This window comes from Myotis myotis, unplaced genomic scaffold, assembly GCF_014108235.1.
Source record: "Myotis myotis isolate mMyoMyo1 unplaced genomic scaffold, mMyoMyo1.p scaffold_m19_p_2, whole genome shotgun sequence".
Taxonomy (NCBI): Eukaryota; Metazoa; Chordata; class Mammalia; order Chiroptera; family Vespertilionidae; genus Myotis; species Myotis myotis.
This window is the reverse complement of record NW_023416324.1, coordinates 42,997,791-43,015,382: the sequence shown is the minus strand read 5'-3', so window position 1 is coordinate 43,015,382 and position 17,592 is coordinate 42,997,791. Positions and strand designations below refer to the sequence as shown.

The following is a 17,592-nucleotide window of genomic DNA, read 5'->3' as shown; positions in this document are numbered from 1 at the left end:
TTCTCTTAAGGAGAGGATCTTACTTTCCCCTTCTCTCTAGTTGGAAAGTGGATGAAATGGTACTACCTCGAGTGGCCACCTTAGACCCATAATTGGATGCCATGTTTTGCGGATTCCGATATAGTCAAATAAGAATGGTATAGTAATCATATGAGAGGTGCTTGGATGCATGTCACCATGGAGACACCTTATCACCTGAAATTGATCACATCCCAACTGTTATGTAAAAGAGGAACTTCTTGCTGTGAATGAGACTAATCTTAACTCATATGGTATTTACATCTAACTTCCGATTGGTATCATCTCATGAAAGAACATTGATAACAAAGGTGATTGTAAGGTGCAGAGTTCTGTTATAAAAAAAAAATCATGTGAATTTTAAAACAGGAAAGCACAAGAGACAGCAAGCTCTACAGCATGACTTTTACAAATAGCAGGGAATATATGTTCCTCACCTTTCTATCCCAGTTCCTTGTATCATCCCCTCTCATTGTGCATAATAGGTTTCCAATACATATTGGTAGAATTGAATTCAATTAAAAAAAAAAAACCCACAGGAAACAGTCCATAGAAACCAAGGAAAACATCCAAACAAGTATATTTAGAAGCAGACCTCTTGTTGGTAGGTGTGGTAATTGATGAACCATATGCTCCCGTGACCCACCTACTGACACAAAACCAAACTACTAAGGATGAAAGGTAAAAAAGATTGGATTTGCTGTTGAATGTTACTATATTCAAATCTGAGAATAGGAATGGACTTAAAAGTCATCCAACCTAACTAAACCAGTACTTCATAATAGGAACTGCTAGGGAGCTTTTAAAATTTATGAATACTGGGATCCCCACGTGCTGTGGTGCCTAGGGGTGTGGAGCCCAACCACAGTTTTTTTTGTTTGTTTTTTTTAAGTTGAGAGACTTATTTCTTAAAGTTAAACCATGGATTTTTAACCCAGAATAAATGGGTTTCTAAGAAGGAATTCTGGAAACTATAAAACCAAGTGTAATTTATCAAAATTATACTTATCGGTGTTTTTCTGGGGAAAGGGTCTACACTTCATTAGGTCTTCATAATAGAGAAAAAATTTATTACTCGAAAGAATATCTGAATTGCTACGTTTGTTGGTGGCCATAGGCAAGTCACCTAATCTCCTTACCCCCAAACTGCCTCATCTGTGAATTGGTGGCGATACTTCCATACTTTGCCTGGTTCTTTTGAAGATTAAAGAGAAAACTACATAAATAAGTCTAACACTGTGCCAGGCACAACTTAGGAATTCAGTTAATAATAGCTATGAATTTCTTTTATGTCCTTTGATAATATATTAATAAACCACCAGCCAGCTTCTGATGGAAAACCTTCAGGGATGGAACATTCCACTTCCACAGGGACGCTCATTCCGGCTTGGCACAGTTCGGCTGTTTGGGAAGTTCTTTGTAATGAGCTGATGGACTCGCTGCAGATGTTGCCCACTGATCTCTGGGCTGGTTCTCTCCTGCGGCTACAGAAAAGGCTTGTAATCACTTCCCCAAAGGATAATGCCTTAAAAGTGCTCATTTTTCAGCAGGAAGAAGAAAGGCAGACTGTAAAATTTGAGAGATGTTTGATCTGTGCCTTGAGCTAGGTGGCAGTAAAAAGTCTTAACATATAAGTAGTATTTGCAAATACATAAAGTAAAAAAATGTGATTCTATACTTTAAAAAATAATTGCTTACAGGTTTTCAGTTAAAGAATTTGGTTATTTGTAAGTTTTTTTTCCATATACCTATTTGTTTTCACTTAGGTTTTTAGCATATGATTTTGGAGGACTTTTCAAAGGCATTTTCTTTGGTAAGATTTGACATAGCGCATATTTTCTGTAAGCTCTAGTAATCCCAAGTTTCTTAAATATAAAAGTAATTAACATAGCAATAATGTAAATTTTAGTAGCACAAAAGTATAAAAGCACACAGACATGAGAATCAGGACTTAAACAAGAAAATACTCAATAGCAACAAAGGACACACATTTGACAGAAGTTTATAGTTTTTAAGAGAAGTGAAACTCAAAATACAAGGAATACTAAAGGTTATAAAATGACAAGTTCTCTCATTTCACATTTTTGTTTATGACATCATGCAAGACATGGTGCAAGTGTGTTTTGGGGCATGCCCCACTTTTAAACACCTGCTTGGCATGTTGGTACCAGGAGATGTACAGAGGATACTTCCACACACCTTGCACAGAATCGGTGACACAGTTGTGGGTTGACGTCTAGGTTGTAAGCCATATTATACTAGTATATAACTTCCTGTCCAGTAAGAAAGGGTGGGATTTCATTGCAATCACCTCCTTTTCTTCTGGAACCTGTTTATAATGCACACCATCCCAGTAGAGCAAGACCTAAGTGAAAGTTACTTACGTTATCGGTTGAGCACTCCATTGCCTTCTGAGGATCTGCCACCACATCTTCCTGAAAGTGAAAGATACAAGCAATTAGCGGCACTGTAGGGCTCAAGTGTTCTTTCTAATTTCGGGTGTCAAGTACGATTTAACAGGGCTTTGTTCTCCTACAAAAATGACCAACACACCGTGCATAAAAGTTCTATACATCCATCTGGACTAAGTCTTGGAAATAAACACAAGCTTGTCATTTCCAAATGCGTTCACCCTTTCAGATCTATCAGGCAGTACGCCTATCAGATATCCTTGGTGGTTATGTCGACCAGTTTTTTTCTTATTCTGTCACACCAGTAACCCATATATTTGTATTTATACTCAATATTAAACCCTTTCAGAGCTCAAATCTTGATATTAGAACCCCACCCCCTAAGATATTTGATTAGAGGCAAAAAAAAATTCATTAAAGATACTGAGAGATACAAAGATAAGTTAGTCCTGAACCCCATGGAAGAGTGCAGAGTACAGACTTAGGAGAGAAGCAAACTATCATAACTTACTAGTGGCCCGGTGCACAAAATTTGTGCAGGAGGGGAGGGGGGACCCTGAGCCCAGCCTGCACCCTCTCCAATTGGACATCCCTCTCGCAATCTGGGACTGCTGGCTTCTAACCGCTCACCTGCCTGCCTGCCTGATCACCCCTAACTGCCCTCCCCTGCCCGTCTGATCTCGCCCCCAAATGCCCTCCTCTGCCAACCTGATCTCGCCCCCAAGTGCCTTCCCCTGCCAGCCTGGTTGCCCCCAACTGCCCTCCCCTGCTGTCCTGATCTCACCCCTAACTGCCCTCCCCTGCTGGCCTGATTGCCCCTAACTGCCTCTGCCTGCCTCATCACCCCTAACTGCCCTCCTCTGCGAGCCTGATCTAGCCCCAACTGCCCTCCCCTGCTGGCCTGATTGCCCCTAACCCCCTGCCGGCCTGATCTCACCCCCAACTGCCCTCCCCTGCCAGCCTAATCACCCCTAACTGCCTCTGCCTCAGCCCCCACCACCATGGCTTTGTCTGGAAGGAAGTCAGATGTCTGGAAGATGGCCGGTTGACTCAGTCTAATTAGCATATTACCCTTTTATTAGTATAGATGGGAAACCGATGCATAGGTCAAGGGAAATTAATTGAAATAAATGAAGACAATGATAAATTGACAAGGCTGTTTATGTCTGCCTCCCACAATGTCCCATCCTTTTTTACAGGCAAGTTTATGGGGGAAATGTTCATCTGATAGTTTACTCTAAGGCATGGAGCCCTGCACTTGGTCTGGACAGGGCAGGGAACACGAAGAGAGACTGATCTGGATAGGAGAGAGGATGGGTTTATTCTGGCCCTTGGCAAATACCTAAGAGAAACCTAGATGGCAGGCAGGCAAGTGATCTGAAGATGAGAAGCATAACTTCTAGGTGGGAGGATAGGAGTCTGTGACCCTAGTTCCCCAACTTAAGAGTTCTGCAACTGTGAGCAGGTTATATCTGACCTTTGAGAGCCTCAGCTTCCTCATTGAAAAAATAGGGGAAAATTGGATGCTAAAAGGATTAAATGGAGCAATACAAGAGAAACATTTAGCATGGCATTTGGCAATTAACAAATATTTAATAAAGATGCTAATGATGATAATAAATGGAATCAACCTATGATAAATCCATGTTTCTAACTCTACTATAGGGTTGCTGCAAACAATTACCCAGACAGGACACTTTCTCCTTTGGGGAATGCTGATAAGATGAGAAAGTCAGAGCTCTGAAAAGCATCTGGTCCAACACACTGTCCCATTGCTTCTACTGATTACACTTGAACCTCTGGGCCAAAGGATGGAGCTGGTACATGATAGCAATGATAATAACAATGACAGTTAAGACTTATTGAGCCCTGACCGTGGCCGCTGAGCTCGAATGCTATGCATTTCAGATGTGGATGTCTACCACAAGCCTGTGTGTTAGGGACTATTATCATCCTTTTTTTAGAGTTGATGTAATTGAGGCACAGAAAGGCTAAGGTATTTGCTGAGCCAGAGCTTAACCCAGACACATCCTGCTCCAGAGCTCCTGCCCTAAACCAAGGGGTAAATCCACATGAGAAATGGAAAGTGCTGCTCACCTCCGCCCAAGCACACAAGTGTCTTAGGACCCAGCCTCCACACAGTGATTCCATTTTCGATTTGACATTAGGTCAGAACAAGTCATGCTGTTATTTTGCGCCTGTGCAGTAACAGACACAAATGGCACTAGCCACTGCAGTGACCTTAGGTGAGTCACTTTCTTTGTGTTTAAACATAAATTTAGAACTTGCTGATCTCCCAATTACTTCATCCAGGGAGCTCTTGGCACCTTCAAAGCTGAGGTCCCGGGACATGCTGAGGTGTTGGCTTTGCACAAGGGAGCCGTAAGTAAGAAGACTGAGGAAGCAGTGTAGAGAGATCATCCCTTCGCGAGACAAACGGATTGGCCCGTTCTGTGTGCATTATGTCATAACCCTCAGTACAGTACGGTGAGCTCCTGAAAGAAAATGCTTTGTGGGCCAGGCAAATTACTCTGATCAAGAGAAGCAGCTTCAGATGGGTGGACATAAAAGGCAACACTGGGAATAGTCTACATAATTACATAATAATGGGAGCATAATCACTGAAGCTCACTGACTTCTGTCCCAAAGCTGGTAATCAAAACACCCTGTCTATCTGGCCACAGTAATTGGTCCAAGCTGAGCCACACAAGAACATCCTGTGGTTTTTCCAAAGTGGACCCTGGGGAAGCGAGTCAGCCCCTTTCTGGCAGATGGGCTGAGGAGGGGTGGCAGCTACGCTCACACCATGCTGAGGACGCAGGTTTGCAGCAGAACAGACTCCAGCAGACACGCAGAGACTTGTCTGGCAGCACCGGGCCTCTGGTTCCCACCGCCCCTGAGGCTGTCAACCCTGCCCTTGCTGCGGTCAAGTAAAAAGAACCTGTAGCCTACCAGTAACTTTCCTCTTTTGTCTAAAAGGTCAAGTTGTGAGTTTATTTCTTGTAACCAAGAGACTGCTGATGAAAATGAAATGGACTCCAGAAAAGATCCATCAGGAGAAGACACTCGCAGGGACCAGGCCTAAGGGAGCTAAATGTAGATGAATGAAGTGCACTGAGTATAAGACAGCAAACTAGACAGAGTGCTCAGCCTCAAAATATTCAAATTTAACAATTTTAAAATCAGGAGAAGACACTCGCAGGGACCAGGCCTAAGGGAGCTAAATGTAGATGAATGAAGTGCACTGAGTATAAGACAGCAAACTAGACAGAGTGCTCAGCCTCAAAATATTCAAATTTAACAATTTAAAAAAAACTTGCTTATCAGATGAACAACAAACACAAATGGTCTACTGTTGATTTAGGTCCTTGGACTTCTACTTTGTAGCCTCTGAATACACTAGAAAGAAGACAACAACATTTGCCTGGGTCAGTCCCAACTTAATTTCTAAGCATTCATCTAACCACCCGGATTAGGTGGAAGTCCATTAGCAAAAGCTCCCACAGCACCATAACTTCCCCTCCAATAGCATCATCAGCATGAGGACTTATCTAGAGTTTGATTCAAATCCTGCAGTGACCTGCATTACTTGAGTGTCTCCGTGCCTCAGTTTCCTACCTATAAAGTAAGGTTAGAGACAGTCATCTACATATGAATTAATACATTTAGATGGATGCCTTCTGGAGTAAATGCTACGGAAGCATCAGCTGCCATTATCCCCGGCAGTTCTGAAAGGTCCCTCAAGGTAAGACCTGTGTGTGCTGCTCACTGGGATTTGACCCATGGCCAGCACAGTGCCCGGGACACAACAGGCCTTCAATACACACTTGCCTAAGTTCTGCTTCCTCTGAAAGATAAAATAATCAACATAGGTTTTAGATGAGAGGATCTTAAAATTATGTCAGCAAGTAAGGCTTCCCCAGGGAAGTGAAAACCTTACAGACTCAAAGAGCAGTGGCTGGGCACCACTATTTCTAAGAAGCTCTGGATCCAGGGGACAGGGCACTGGAGGCGGGTAAGAAAGTCTGAGTTCTGGGCTCTGAGCTGGCATTTTCCTCCTCTGGGCCCTTGGTGCTAATTAATTAGGACAGTAAGGTGGCTTTCTCAATTTAGAAAAATCTGGTAAGCAATAGTTTCCTTCTCGGCAAGTTGAATTTCAAGTTGAATAACAAGTCTCCAGAGTGGCTGGGAGTGAAAGTAAGGTAGGGAACATCAAAGGTGTGAATCTATGTTTAAAATATACACCTATCGTTCTGCTGTGTTTCAGTTCATGAGATTACCTTACCTGCTCCCCTTGCTCTCTATGTTATCTTTTAAAAGCATATATATTTGTCTTGATTTCAGAGAGGAAGGGAGAGGGAGAGATAGAAACATCAATGATGAGATGCTCAACCACTGAGGACAGGGGCTGGGCTCTATGTTATCTTCATTTACAATGCAGAGGGGAAGATAATGGAAGAAAAAGTCAAAAGCTTTTCTCTCATGACTTTTTGTAAAGGAAGTAGACTTGACTGTACTAGTAAATCTACTATCTTTTTTATGACCAGGAAAACTAAATTTATCATCTAGGCAAATCTCAAGTGATTTTCAGAAATACAAGATATGAAGTACAATGAGCTGTGAAAAATACGGCATATCTGAATGGACTTGAACTCAGCCACTGGCAATTTGCATACTGTCACAAAGAAGAGGCCAATGCTGACTCAGACACATTCTCTCCTGCTCCTTACGGGAACTTCCTACATTCTTGCTATAAATGCAGTTTTCCTACTGGATCTGAAACAGAAAATAAGTATCACACAGTGATGTCTGCTTGCAAGAATCCCGAAGCTCTTGAGGGAGTGCCAATGGGAGGTAATAATGGATTTTGAGCACACAGTTCAGGGCCTTGTTTTAAAAACAAGCAGATATACATCCGAGAATTCCAGCCTGGAAGGCCTAATAAGAATACTATGATCATCAGAAATGCATTTTAAATTATTTTTCCAAACCTGGAAACCAGCATTTTAAAAATATTTAGGAATAATTTTTAAGCAGTCAAAATGATAAACTGAACCTGTATCAGACATCACATGGCATATTATTTTTTGTCAGGTAAATGAGGTAATATTTTAAAGTGCCTACTATAGTGATAGGTCCATAATGATTAGCTATTAAATAATACTGCAAACTGTTTTCCAAACTGGCTGTACCACTTTCCTACCAGCAAGATATGAGAGCTCCAATTTCTCCACATCCTTGATAGCACTTGTTATTATCTGTCTTTTTTATTATAGCCATCCTAGGATGTGCATTTCTCGAATGGTTAATGAGGTTGAGTCTCTATTCATGTATTTATTGGCCATTTGTATATCTTTGGAGAATGCCTCTCCGCGAGGCAGTAGTGCAGAGTTAATTAAAGTGCAACCCCCCAGCTGGATCCAAGCATCACTGAATGATTATTTAGGCCATTTATTTAACATTTTGGAACTCAGAGAAAAAGAAGCCCAAATTTCTTTTTAGAACTTGAAGTATAACCCTGCAAGTGCTAGGCTGCCAAACACAAAGGTAGGTTATGAGCAAAGGCATGGGAGTCCGACCAAACGGGACCCATCTCCAGGTCTACAACATCCTCTGGCAAGTTAGTTACCATCAACCCTCGGTTTGCTCATATGTAAAAGAAAGTTTTCTTCATCTACATTACGAGGATCAGGAAATGCCTAGTACCCAGAAGTTCAATAACACTAAATACAATACTGAACATTAGAGCACAGAAAGAGAAGTTCTCCAAAACTGCCTCTCTCCTAATACTCTAGTCCCTGGGTGAGTCTGAGTATATTTTCCTATGAATCAATGAAATAAAATCAACTTATCTTTCTAAACTTATAGGATTAATTCAGCACAGTCTTATGCTTAAAGATACCCACTATTAAAAAAAAAAAATCTTATAAGAGAGATTGCTTCGTTAGTTCCAGACAGCATAGTTCAAGTGTGAAGAAGGTGGGAGAATATGTATGTTAGTCTTTGGAGTGAATGAATCGCTCACTATATGGAATGGCTCAGATGAAGATTCCTAGAGAAGCAAACGTTAACAGTTGGTCCTCTCCGAAGTGGCACAAACATAAATAATACATCGTTAAAGAGAACATTGCATGAAAACCGCCCAGGATTCTCACCAGTTTGGAGCTTTCACTTTCAGGCACTTGTTTAGTACCAACTCCGAGACTGCCGTCTTCCTCACTACTAACAGGTTCGGGGCTGCTCTGATCCTAGAGGACATTGAAAAGAAAAATGGCACCGATGTCATTCTTTACTCACAGTGACCTGAACTGTACAGATGCTCAATCATAGTTGCTTGATTTATTATCGCAGTGGGTACTGTTTTCTCTCCAAGGCATTCCTATTTTCTTTCTTTCCAGTAGAAGGGCATCCTGGCCAGCCACACCCCCCCCCCCCCCCCCCCCCCCCATCCCTACGTTCTGTTCCAAGAGGCCTGACTGCCTTAAGGTTAATCCCATTCATTTGCCAATGATTTTGTGAGAATAGGCATATGTTCTAGTTCTAGTCAATGAGACACAAACAGAGGTCTGCTGGAGATTTCTGGAAAAGTCCTTCTTGATCTTAAAAGAACCAAAGTCCCAGTGCATCCCAAATAAACAAGAAAGCAGGAAGCTCAAAATGTCATGGCCAGCCATCCCACAAGCAAGAGGGAACCAGTCTTGGGATGAAGCTGGCATTATGAATGACAACAAAAACAGAGATGAAAAGAACTGGTTCCCTGATGGAAAGAACTGGGCCACTAGATCGAGCAAACCTGAAGCCCGGCCTTATCCTCAGCTGTCTTCTAATAAGAGCTAATAAGTTTACTTCTTGTTTTACCCTCTTAGAGTTAGCTATTTGTTCCTCCAGCCTAACTTTCTGAGATGTTTATTTTCTGCACAAGACTAAACTGTTTGAGAAAAAAGACTGTATTTATCTTATTTCTGCAACTCAAGTACCTAAGCACCTTGCCTGGCACATGGAAACATTTGACAAATACTGGTTGAAACAATGGATGACTTGAGTACTTGTTTTCTTGATGATTTTTTCTGCAGACTACTGAAAATACTTATTTAACAAAAATGAGACATCTGGTAATAATAAGACCCATTAAAATTCCAAAACACATTAGGGATCTTCTCAATTGAATTATGACATTAAATGTTATAGTTAATTAACTACAAGTTTCTTTACTTTTTAAGGGCACATAAGGATAATAAATGAAGTATCTGCTTGTGTTTATCTAGATTTTTATTTTAAAATATCACCATTCTGGGATTACTACAAATTCTAATGGGATTGTTTTTAGAGAAAATAGTTTTGATTTGGGGACAGTCTACCTCACTTATAACTTAAGAAATGCAAATTAGAGCAGATATAGCATTCTTTCATCTATCAAATGGACAAGAGAACAGAAAGAAAACATTCAGTATTGATAATGCAGAAACAGGAATTTTTACACACCATTGAAAGACTATAAATTAGGGCATTCTTTTCGTATGTAACAAATATATTGTAGAAGGGAAAATATCTGTAAGCATATAGAACACATTTTTAAAAATTGCTAATTCTGAGGGGTAGGATTAGGGATTAGGAAATGTTGCATTAGTTATTTCTGTACAGTTTGATTATAGAAGAATTAGTGTGTTTTATTACATGTCTTTAAAAAAAATAAAGGAGAGTTATGAGAAATGAGCTAAAATAAAAAGAAAAGAAAAAAAAGAAAAGTCCAAGAAAGAAAGTAGCACAGACATTAGAATTGGTGAGATCTGGATTCAAATTTTAACTTTGCTACTTAGACTTATATGATTTGCTGCATTACTTTCAAATCTGAGTACTTGTTTTTAAGGTACAGATAAAAATACCAAATTAAAAATACTACCCTGTTAGGTTGCCTTGAAGTTTAATGGATAAACATGTAAAAGTTCTATTAGCACAGCACCCAGTATAGTTGATCTTTTTTTCTAGCTTTTATTGAGACAGGTTCTTAATCCATGCCCTGTTGCCTTATATGAGTATAGGAAAGAAAGCATTTAAAAAAATGAAAGGAATCTTTAATTTTATACTTCTCAGTAATATAGTTTCTTGGTTTTAGAAAATGAACACTATAATGGGGGAGAAAACAGTCGCTTAATGCTTCAACTTAGAAAATTTAAGAAAACATGGGCAAAGCAGTCTAGGTTGCAAATGGTCTATGAATTTTTTTTTTTGAATGCAGTATCTTTTTAAAAAATGTTTTTATTGATTTTAGAGATAGAGCCAGAGAGAGAAAGAGAAACATTAATGGTTGCCTTCTGCACACCCCCCACTGAGGATTAAGCCCACAACCTGGGATTGAACCCATGACCCTCTGGGATTCAGGGCGATGCTTAACCAACTGAGCCACACTGGCCGGCGAAGCCTATGTATTCATTATGATTTGAATAAAAACAAAAGAGAATACCCTTTACATCTTACAAAGCTCTGTCTCAAATGCTACTTACTCAATAAATCCTTTCCTTCTTAGCTGAAATCATCGCTTCTTCCTCTAACTCATCTAATATTTTACCTGAACTTAAGACATGTGACATTGTTTCATTTGTGACTTAATTATGTGTGTACAGAATTGAGATCCCCAATGAGACTGAAAGATTCTGAATTCAAAATCTGTGCCTCATTCATTTCCTTTGTTTGATGCATTTTAAAATTCATCTTAGGCCTATCGCATTTCAAAGTCAATGTTCTTTTTTTTTTGATTCAATGTTCTTTTTAACTGTAACACGAGCCCTTCCTAAAGCTTTACCAGTTTAGTTTGAAATGGCTCCATAGAGGGGTTTAAAGTCAAACTACAGATGGAGAGGAGAGTCAGGTAAAAAGGAAGTTCCAACTGAGAGAGGTTTGCAGTAGAACATTTAGGTTTTTAGGAGAGCTAAAGTTTATAAAAGAGTTTCATGCTTTAATGAGGCACAGAACAAAACAACATGGGTTCTGCTCTGAGAGCAGAATGGCTCATATGTGTTAAGGAGCCTTCAAAATACCCCGCTGACCAGGAGCTTAGAAAACAGGAATCAGTCAGAGATGGGAAGGGGAAAATAGGTCAGCTAGCATGATTTCCAAAACATGATTGGATCACGGTGGTGAGAAGGCCATCTGGCTGATGGACAGCGGCCCATTGACACCTAAGATGATTCAGCTAATCCTCATGGCTGTGTATTCCTTCCTCTCTTGTGATCTTCAAACCACCTGTCCAACACTGCCTGTTCAGCCGAGGCTGCTCAAGGAGAATGACCTTTCCCCAAGAAGGCCATGGTCATTAGATTCCACGATGCATTATGCTTTAGAGACAAATGAAAAGGCAAGGCTCGTGATTACACATTTAACACAGCCTTTACCCTCTCTCCCCAAATAAATAAGTAAAACAAAAAGACTGGTGAGAAATTCTATTCAATCCCCACTGAGAAGTCTCTTGCAAATATTCAGGGTCGTTCTAAACTTCCTCCCTTGGGCTCCTCCAAAAAAATCTTCTCCATTTTTTTGGAGGGGCAATGATAAATTTTTATTTTTAATACTAATTCATTTTTTTCATGCCAACTATTTGACTATAGTTTTCTCCAACTAGACAATGAAAACCCTGGCAGCAGCAATTTATGTTAAATTTGAGAGTAGGCTATTAATAAAAGTCAAATTAGGTAAAGATGTTATCATAGACTGGGAAAACACCTCTGATCAGATAAATGTTCCATAGTGTGGTTCCCTACCATCTTCTCTCATTTAACACAACAAAAGAGTGTATTAGTACATACAACTGTTTTCCTTTTAAGATTTTGCTGAGCAAAAGCAAAAGAAAAAAACCTGCAACTATACACCCCTAATATAATTCAAAGTTCTTTTTTTAAAAAATAAAACAAATGTTGGTTTAAATTTTCTCATCTCCATATTTCCTAAATCCAATGTTCTCTTCAAAAAACCACAAAATGACTTATTTGTCTCATTGCCAGCCTAAATTCACAAATATTTCTTTCTGCAAAGTCATGTTTACTAGATGTGACAGTTTGAATTTCTTTCTTCTACCCCCAATCAGGAGCATTCCTTCTAGGCTGCTCAGAATTCCAGAAAGGCAGTGTACAATTAAGATATAGTGGAAATTATACTAATGACACTTGCTAGGTAACCAGCCTCTCCATTCTTTATCAGGCCTGCTCCATCTCACTTAGTACTCAAAAAAAGCACAACTTTCTGAGAAGAAGGGGAAGTAAAAAGTTTCTGCTTCTATAAAGATATAGAAGCCTGGCCGAGACCGGTTAGGCTCAGTGGATAGAGGGTCGGCCTGCGGACTGAAAGGTCCTAGGTTCGATTCCGGTCAAGGGCATGTACCTAGGTTGCGGGCACATCCCCAGTAGGAGATGTGCAGGAGGCGGCTGATCGATGTTTCTCTCTCATCGATGTTTCTAACTCTCTATCTCTCTCCCTTCCTCTCTGTAAAAAATCAATAAAATATATTTAAAAAAAAAAAAGATATAGAAGCCTGCCTCATCAAAGAACGGAATCAATATCGTACGACCTGAGTATACTTCGTCCTCAGTGCCTCTTAGAGACACCACAGCAGTGGCTTCCTACTTGGGTTTCTCTCTTCAAGACATCTTTGACGTTGCTATTAGGCTCCTTTACCTGAAGTAGAGTCCTGATCAGACCAGTTCATTGTTCAACAAGCCTACAACAGTTCCAAGTGCCTATTGCATAAAATTCAAACCTTCTGAGATTTAAGATCAAGCCTCTCTCATTTGACCTCAATTTATTTTTCCAACCCCAATTTCTTTTACTCCCTTTCATGAGCCCTTATACTTTCTCCCATTTTACACCCTTTTTTTTTTTTTTTTTTTAGTTCTGTGTTTTTATTTGTGCTATTCCCACATTCTTATCCAACCCTAATCATATTCGTATTTTAAAATACAATCTATTGATCAGAAATAGCTTTTCTCCTATCAGGAAAAGCCATTCATTTCCTGTGAACTCCTCCTACAGCTTTATCTCTGAGGGCATCTTGTTTTAGTAATACACATGTTTTACTATAAGACTCTAAGTCAGTGGTTCTCAACCTTGGCTGCACATTAGAATCACCTGGGAATCTTTTTAAAATCCTGATTTCTGGGCCTCATCCTCCAGAAATTCTGTTTCTTTGTTATGGGGTGGGGCCACAACATTAGTAACAAAGAAACAGAATTTCCGGAGGATGAGGCCCAGAAATCAGGATTTTAAAAAGATTCCCATGTGATTCTAATGTGCAGCCAAGGTTGAGAACCACTGCTCTAAGTTCTTTGAGGGTAGAGACTATTTGCAATTAATCTGTATGCTGTACAAAGTAGATAGTTGGTAAATGGCAGCAGAATGAATTGAATCAATAAGAAGTACTCAACACTGAAATAAGGCATCAAGGATACAGTAGAAAAGCCAAAATATGGTTCCTGCAATTCAATTACCCCATAAATATTTATTAAGCAGGTACTAGGTGCGAGGCACTGAGGACTAAATGATCAAGAAGACAAAAAGCTTCATCCTTCAAAAGCATACAGTTTAGAGTGTTGCTTACAATCCTACTTTTTAAAAAAAGGTTTAAAAATTGATTTTTAGAGAGAGAAAGGGAGAGGGAGAGGAAGAAACATCGATGTGAGGGTCAAATATCGGTCAGTTGCCTTCTGCATGCTCCCTACTGGGGATCAGGGCCACAACCTGGGCACGTGCCCTGACTGGGAATCGAACCAGCAACCTTGCCGTGTATGGGATGACACCCAACCAGCTGAGCCACACCGACCAGGGCCAATCCTACATTCTCTTTTCTTTTTTAAATTTGATTTTAATGTTGACAGTATTAAAACATTAAGATAATGAGGGAATTACAAGGAACAGAATCCTTGATAAACCCATCTAGAAATGGGTCTTCTTTTTCTATAAGGCCCAGGTGACATCGCACAAAGAACAAAGGATAATTTTTACCTTTTCAAGGAATCATGAGTATTATTTAACTGTGAAGGGAGTAAAGATTACTGAAGGGAATTGTGTGGGATGAAGCTGGTCAGAAGAACAGCCTCTCTCATTTGAAGACTTACACCTTCTCTATTAATTACTAGTATTTTATTCACTTTGAGTCATAGAACATGTGGAAAGGGCTTCCAAAAAGGTAATTCTTTAAGGAATTAGTGGTTGAGAATTAATAAGGAGAAAGTGGGAAGGCATCCAGGTAGAAGAAACAATAGAAACAAAGACAAAGGGGTGGAGAGGCCAAGATGTGTGGGGGAAATCAACTTTATTTTTGTTGTAGAGGCAAAGGAGAAAGTATGGCGAGATACTAAACGGTAAATATTAACATCCTTGGGGAGGTGGGGAAAGAAAAAACAACCTTTTCTTCTAATAAATCTGCATTCGATTAGTTATAATAATTATGTATTTCCTTTTGAAATTAAAAAATAATTCAATAACTAAAAAACATAAAGAGAATGTAATATTCCCTCAGCTGGGAAGACACACTGGTTATCATCTCTCTCTCTCTCTCCCTCTCTCTCTCTCTCTCTCTCTCTCTCTCTCTCTCTCTCTCTCTCTTTCTCTTTCTCTCTCTCTCAACAGATCATTATGATAGCAATCTTGTTGTGTTATCACTTTCCCTATCAGTAGATGAAAGTAATTATTTAAAGACACCTACAATCATAGGTTTAAAGTGTTTTGAAACCATAAAGAAAGGGGTACTACTATTCAGTTATTAAAAAAGAGAGTTTTCTAAGAAATGACACATTCTATGTCTAGAAAAGAACTTTAAGAAACTTTGAGGAAGGTAATAATCATATGGTTAACTTCTAAAGTGTTTGTTTAACATTGTTTTAGATTACTTTATAATCGTACTAGTACTTCAAATACTTTCTATTTGACTTAGGTATATTCCCTAGATAATAAATTTCATGAATTTGGAATATAAGATACTGAAAGTCAAAAAAGCTAGATTTGGAAAAAAAGAATTATGACAAACCCATCTAATATATTCACTATAAGCTAATTAGGAGCCATCTTACCTCAATAAAAGATGGGGAACTTGATGGTAACGGAACGGGAGCAACGGCCATCTGATTGACCGCATCTTCATTTCTGCGGATGTTAACACAGGCATAATCAGTACGCAGTGCATGCCAAGTGCTTGGCTCAAGTTATCATCATTCCCTCAGTTCTCAGTTTGAAAATGTATGAACAGCACTACAGAATTAAAAATATACACATAACATACAAAACTATTGGACACAAAAAGAAATATATTACTCAAGGGATGCTAAGATACAATTATTACTGACAAAGAATGATGATGCTAGAAGCTGGCCAAATCCTGCTTAGTAAGGCAGGTGCTGCAGAGGCTCACTTTTGGAAAGCCATCAACCTTTTCAGCACTGAGGAGTATAAATTTTTCAAAAGGGTGTGTGTAACCTCTAGGCCCCGCTAATGGTTAGAGCATTTTGTTCTTTGAACTGGAAAGGTTCCCAGTCTCCTCACTTGGCTTCTTACTTTGTTCTGCAAAGTGAAGGATGATGGGATATATAGGACAGTCCCCACATGGGTGGACTCTGTGAGAGGAGTGATGGATGGGGAGAGCAGAGATCCAGACATGCAAGGCTCTGTGGGTTAGGGTAATCCTACTCCTCATCATCTTCATAGGAGCAGAGGAGGTGGGAGCTGGAACTTCATCACCGGGGTGACAGGCACAGTACAACTCCTACAATACCAGGTCTGATTATTTGGGCTTATTTCCACTATGTTACTAACAAATGGTAGGCGGTGGTTCTGTGGGAGATTTACCCTTCAGTCTTCATGATGCACGACCAATATACCATTATCTCAAGATTTATGTTAAGTCCATCTTTAAGGTTTCACAACATAAACTAATGAAGCACAAAAAATGCTTCTTACTGCTGTGTAAGGATTTAAGGCTGTTCACAGATCTCTCAAGATGACCAGTGTAGATAGGATAGCCACTACCTGACTTAGGAGGGCACTCACAATCCCACCCCATATTCTCACTTCTCACCAACTAGAAAAAGATCAATTGGCCCTCACTGTTTCTGTTTTGGGGCTTTAATCACATGCCTGCCTTTACCTGAAATGCCTCTATTAAATTTATACTCCACCCATCCTTCTCCTCCAATTCGAGGTCAATAACCTCAACGAGGCAAATTATTTCCTTAAGTTCAAACACTGTCTATATATCGAGGTCTTCGAAATTCACATAGTTAGCCCAGATGTTTTTCTGGGCTTATGATCTGCATACCCTACTCTACGTCTTACAAGCATCTTAAATAAAACAGAGCTCTTTATCCCATTCAGTCCCCAGAGGGTTCCACAGTCAATTTCCTTTCCACCTGTGTAAATGTCAACAGTATCTGCCCAGTTTTTCAGCCAAGAACCTGAGAGTCATTCTTGAAACCTCTCACACCTCAATTATATATCCAATCCATGCTATACGAGTGCAACCCAGTCCCTGTTAATAAAACCACATAGAAATAGGACATTTTACCCTTTGAAGTAGCTGTGTCCCAACCGGTTGCCATGGATTTTTGGGGGGAAATGGCTGTAGACATTTCCAAGTGATTCTTGAATTGTCTAACCATGGACACCAGCAGTTGCCTCCCTTCTACCATGTAGAAAACGTTGACTTAATTTTCTTCCACAGAAAGGGGATACCTGCCTGTTTTTCAAAGTGATTATTTACTGCTGTTATTATTGGATTAGAATGTATTAAATAAAAAACCCTGACTTGTGAAAAAAAAAAGAAATCTTGTTGATTCTACCTTCAAAACGTATCTTGAATCTTTGCACTTCTTTCCATCCTATCCTAGTATAAGCCATCATCATTTCTCACCGGTATTAATGTAAGAGCATCCTATGGGGTCTCCCTACTTATACTCTTCATCCTCTCTCCAAGCTATTCTGCACCCAGCAAAGTTATGGTTTGAAAACAAAAATCTGATATTTCTATGCCCTGTTTAAAATCTTTCTGTGACTTCTTATTGCACTTAGGCTCCTAAGCCCAGAATTGTGGAGGCCTGAGGCCTTGGGCAGTCTGAGCCCGGTTCCCATCTCTGGCCTCCTGTTGTCCTCTTGCTCACTTTGCTCCACTCCAGCTATGCTGGCTTTC

At 39.8% G+C, this 17,592-nt stretch overlaps 1 protein-coding gene across 12 annotated transcripts in view; it reads right to left on the bottom strand.

Annotated features, from left to right (window-relative positions):
* The window catches only part of PATJ (PATJ crumbs cell polarity complex component), a 309,148-nt gene that overhangs the window by 75,756 nt on the left and 215,800 nt on the right, over positions 1-17,592 (bottom strand). For all 12 annotated transcript variants that reach the window (XR_004974443.1, XM_036352893.1, XM_036352882.1 and 9 more), the window contains 3 exons: positions 15,485-15,557; positions 8,585-8,677; positions 2,403-2,453 (listed from right to left, as the gene is read on the bottom strand). Coding sequence is in view for 11 of the 12 variants with exons in the window: in XM_036352893.1 (XP_036208786.1) it covers positions 2,403-2,453; positions 8,585-8,677; positions 15,485-15,557 (217 nt within the window). In the remaining variant the exon portion in view is untranslated. The remainder of the gene's footprint in view (positions 1-2,402; positions 2,454-8,584; positions 8,678-15,484; positions 15,558-17,592) is intronic.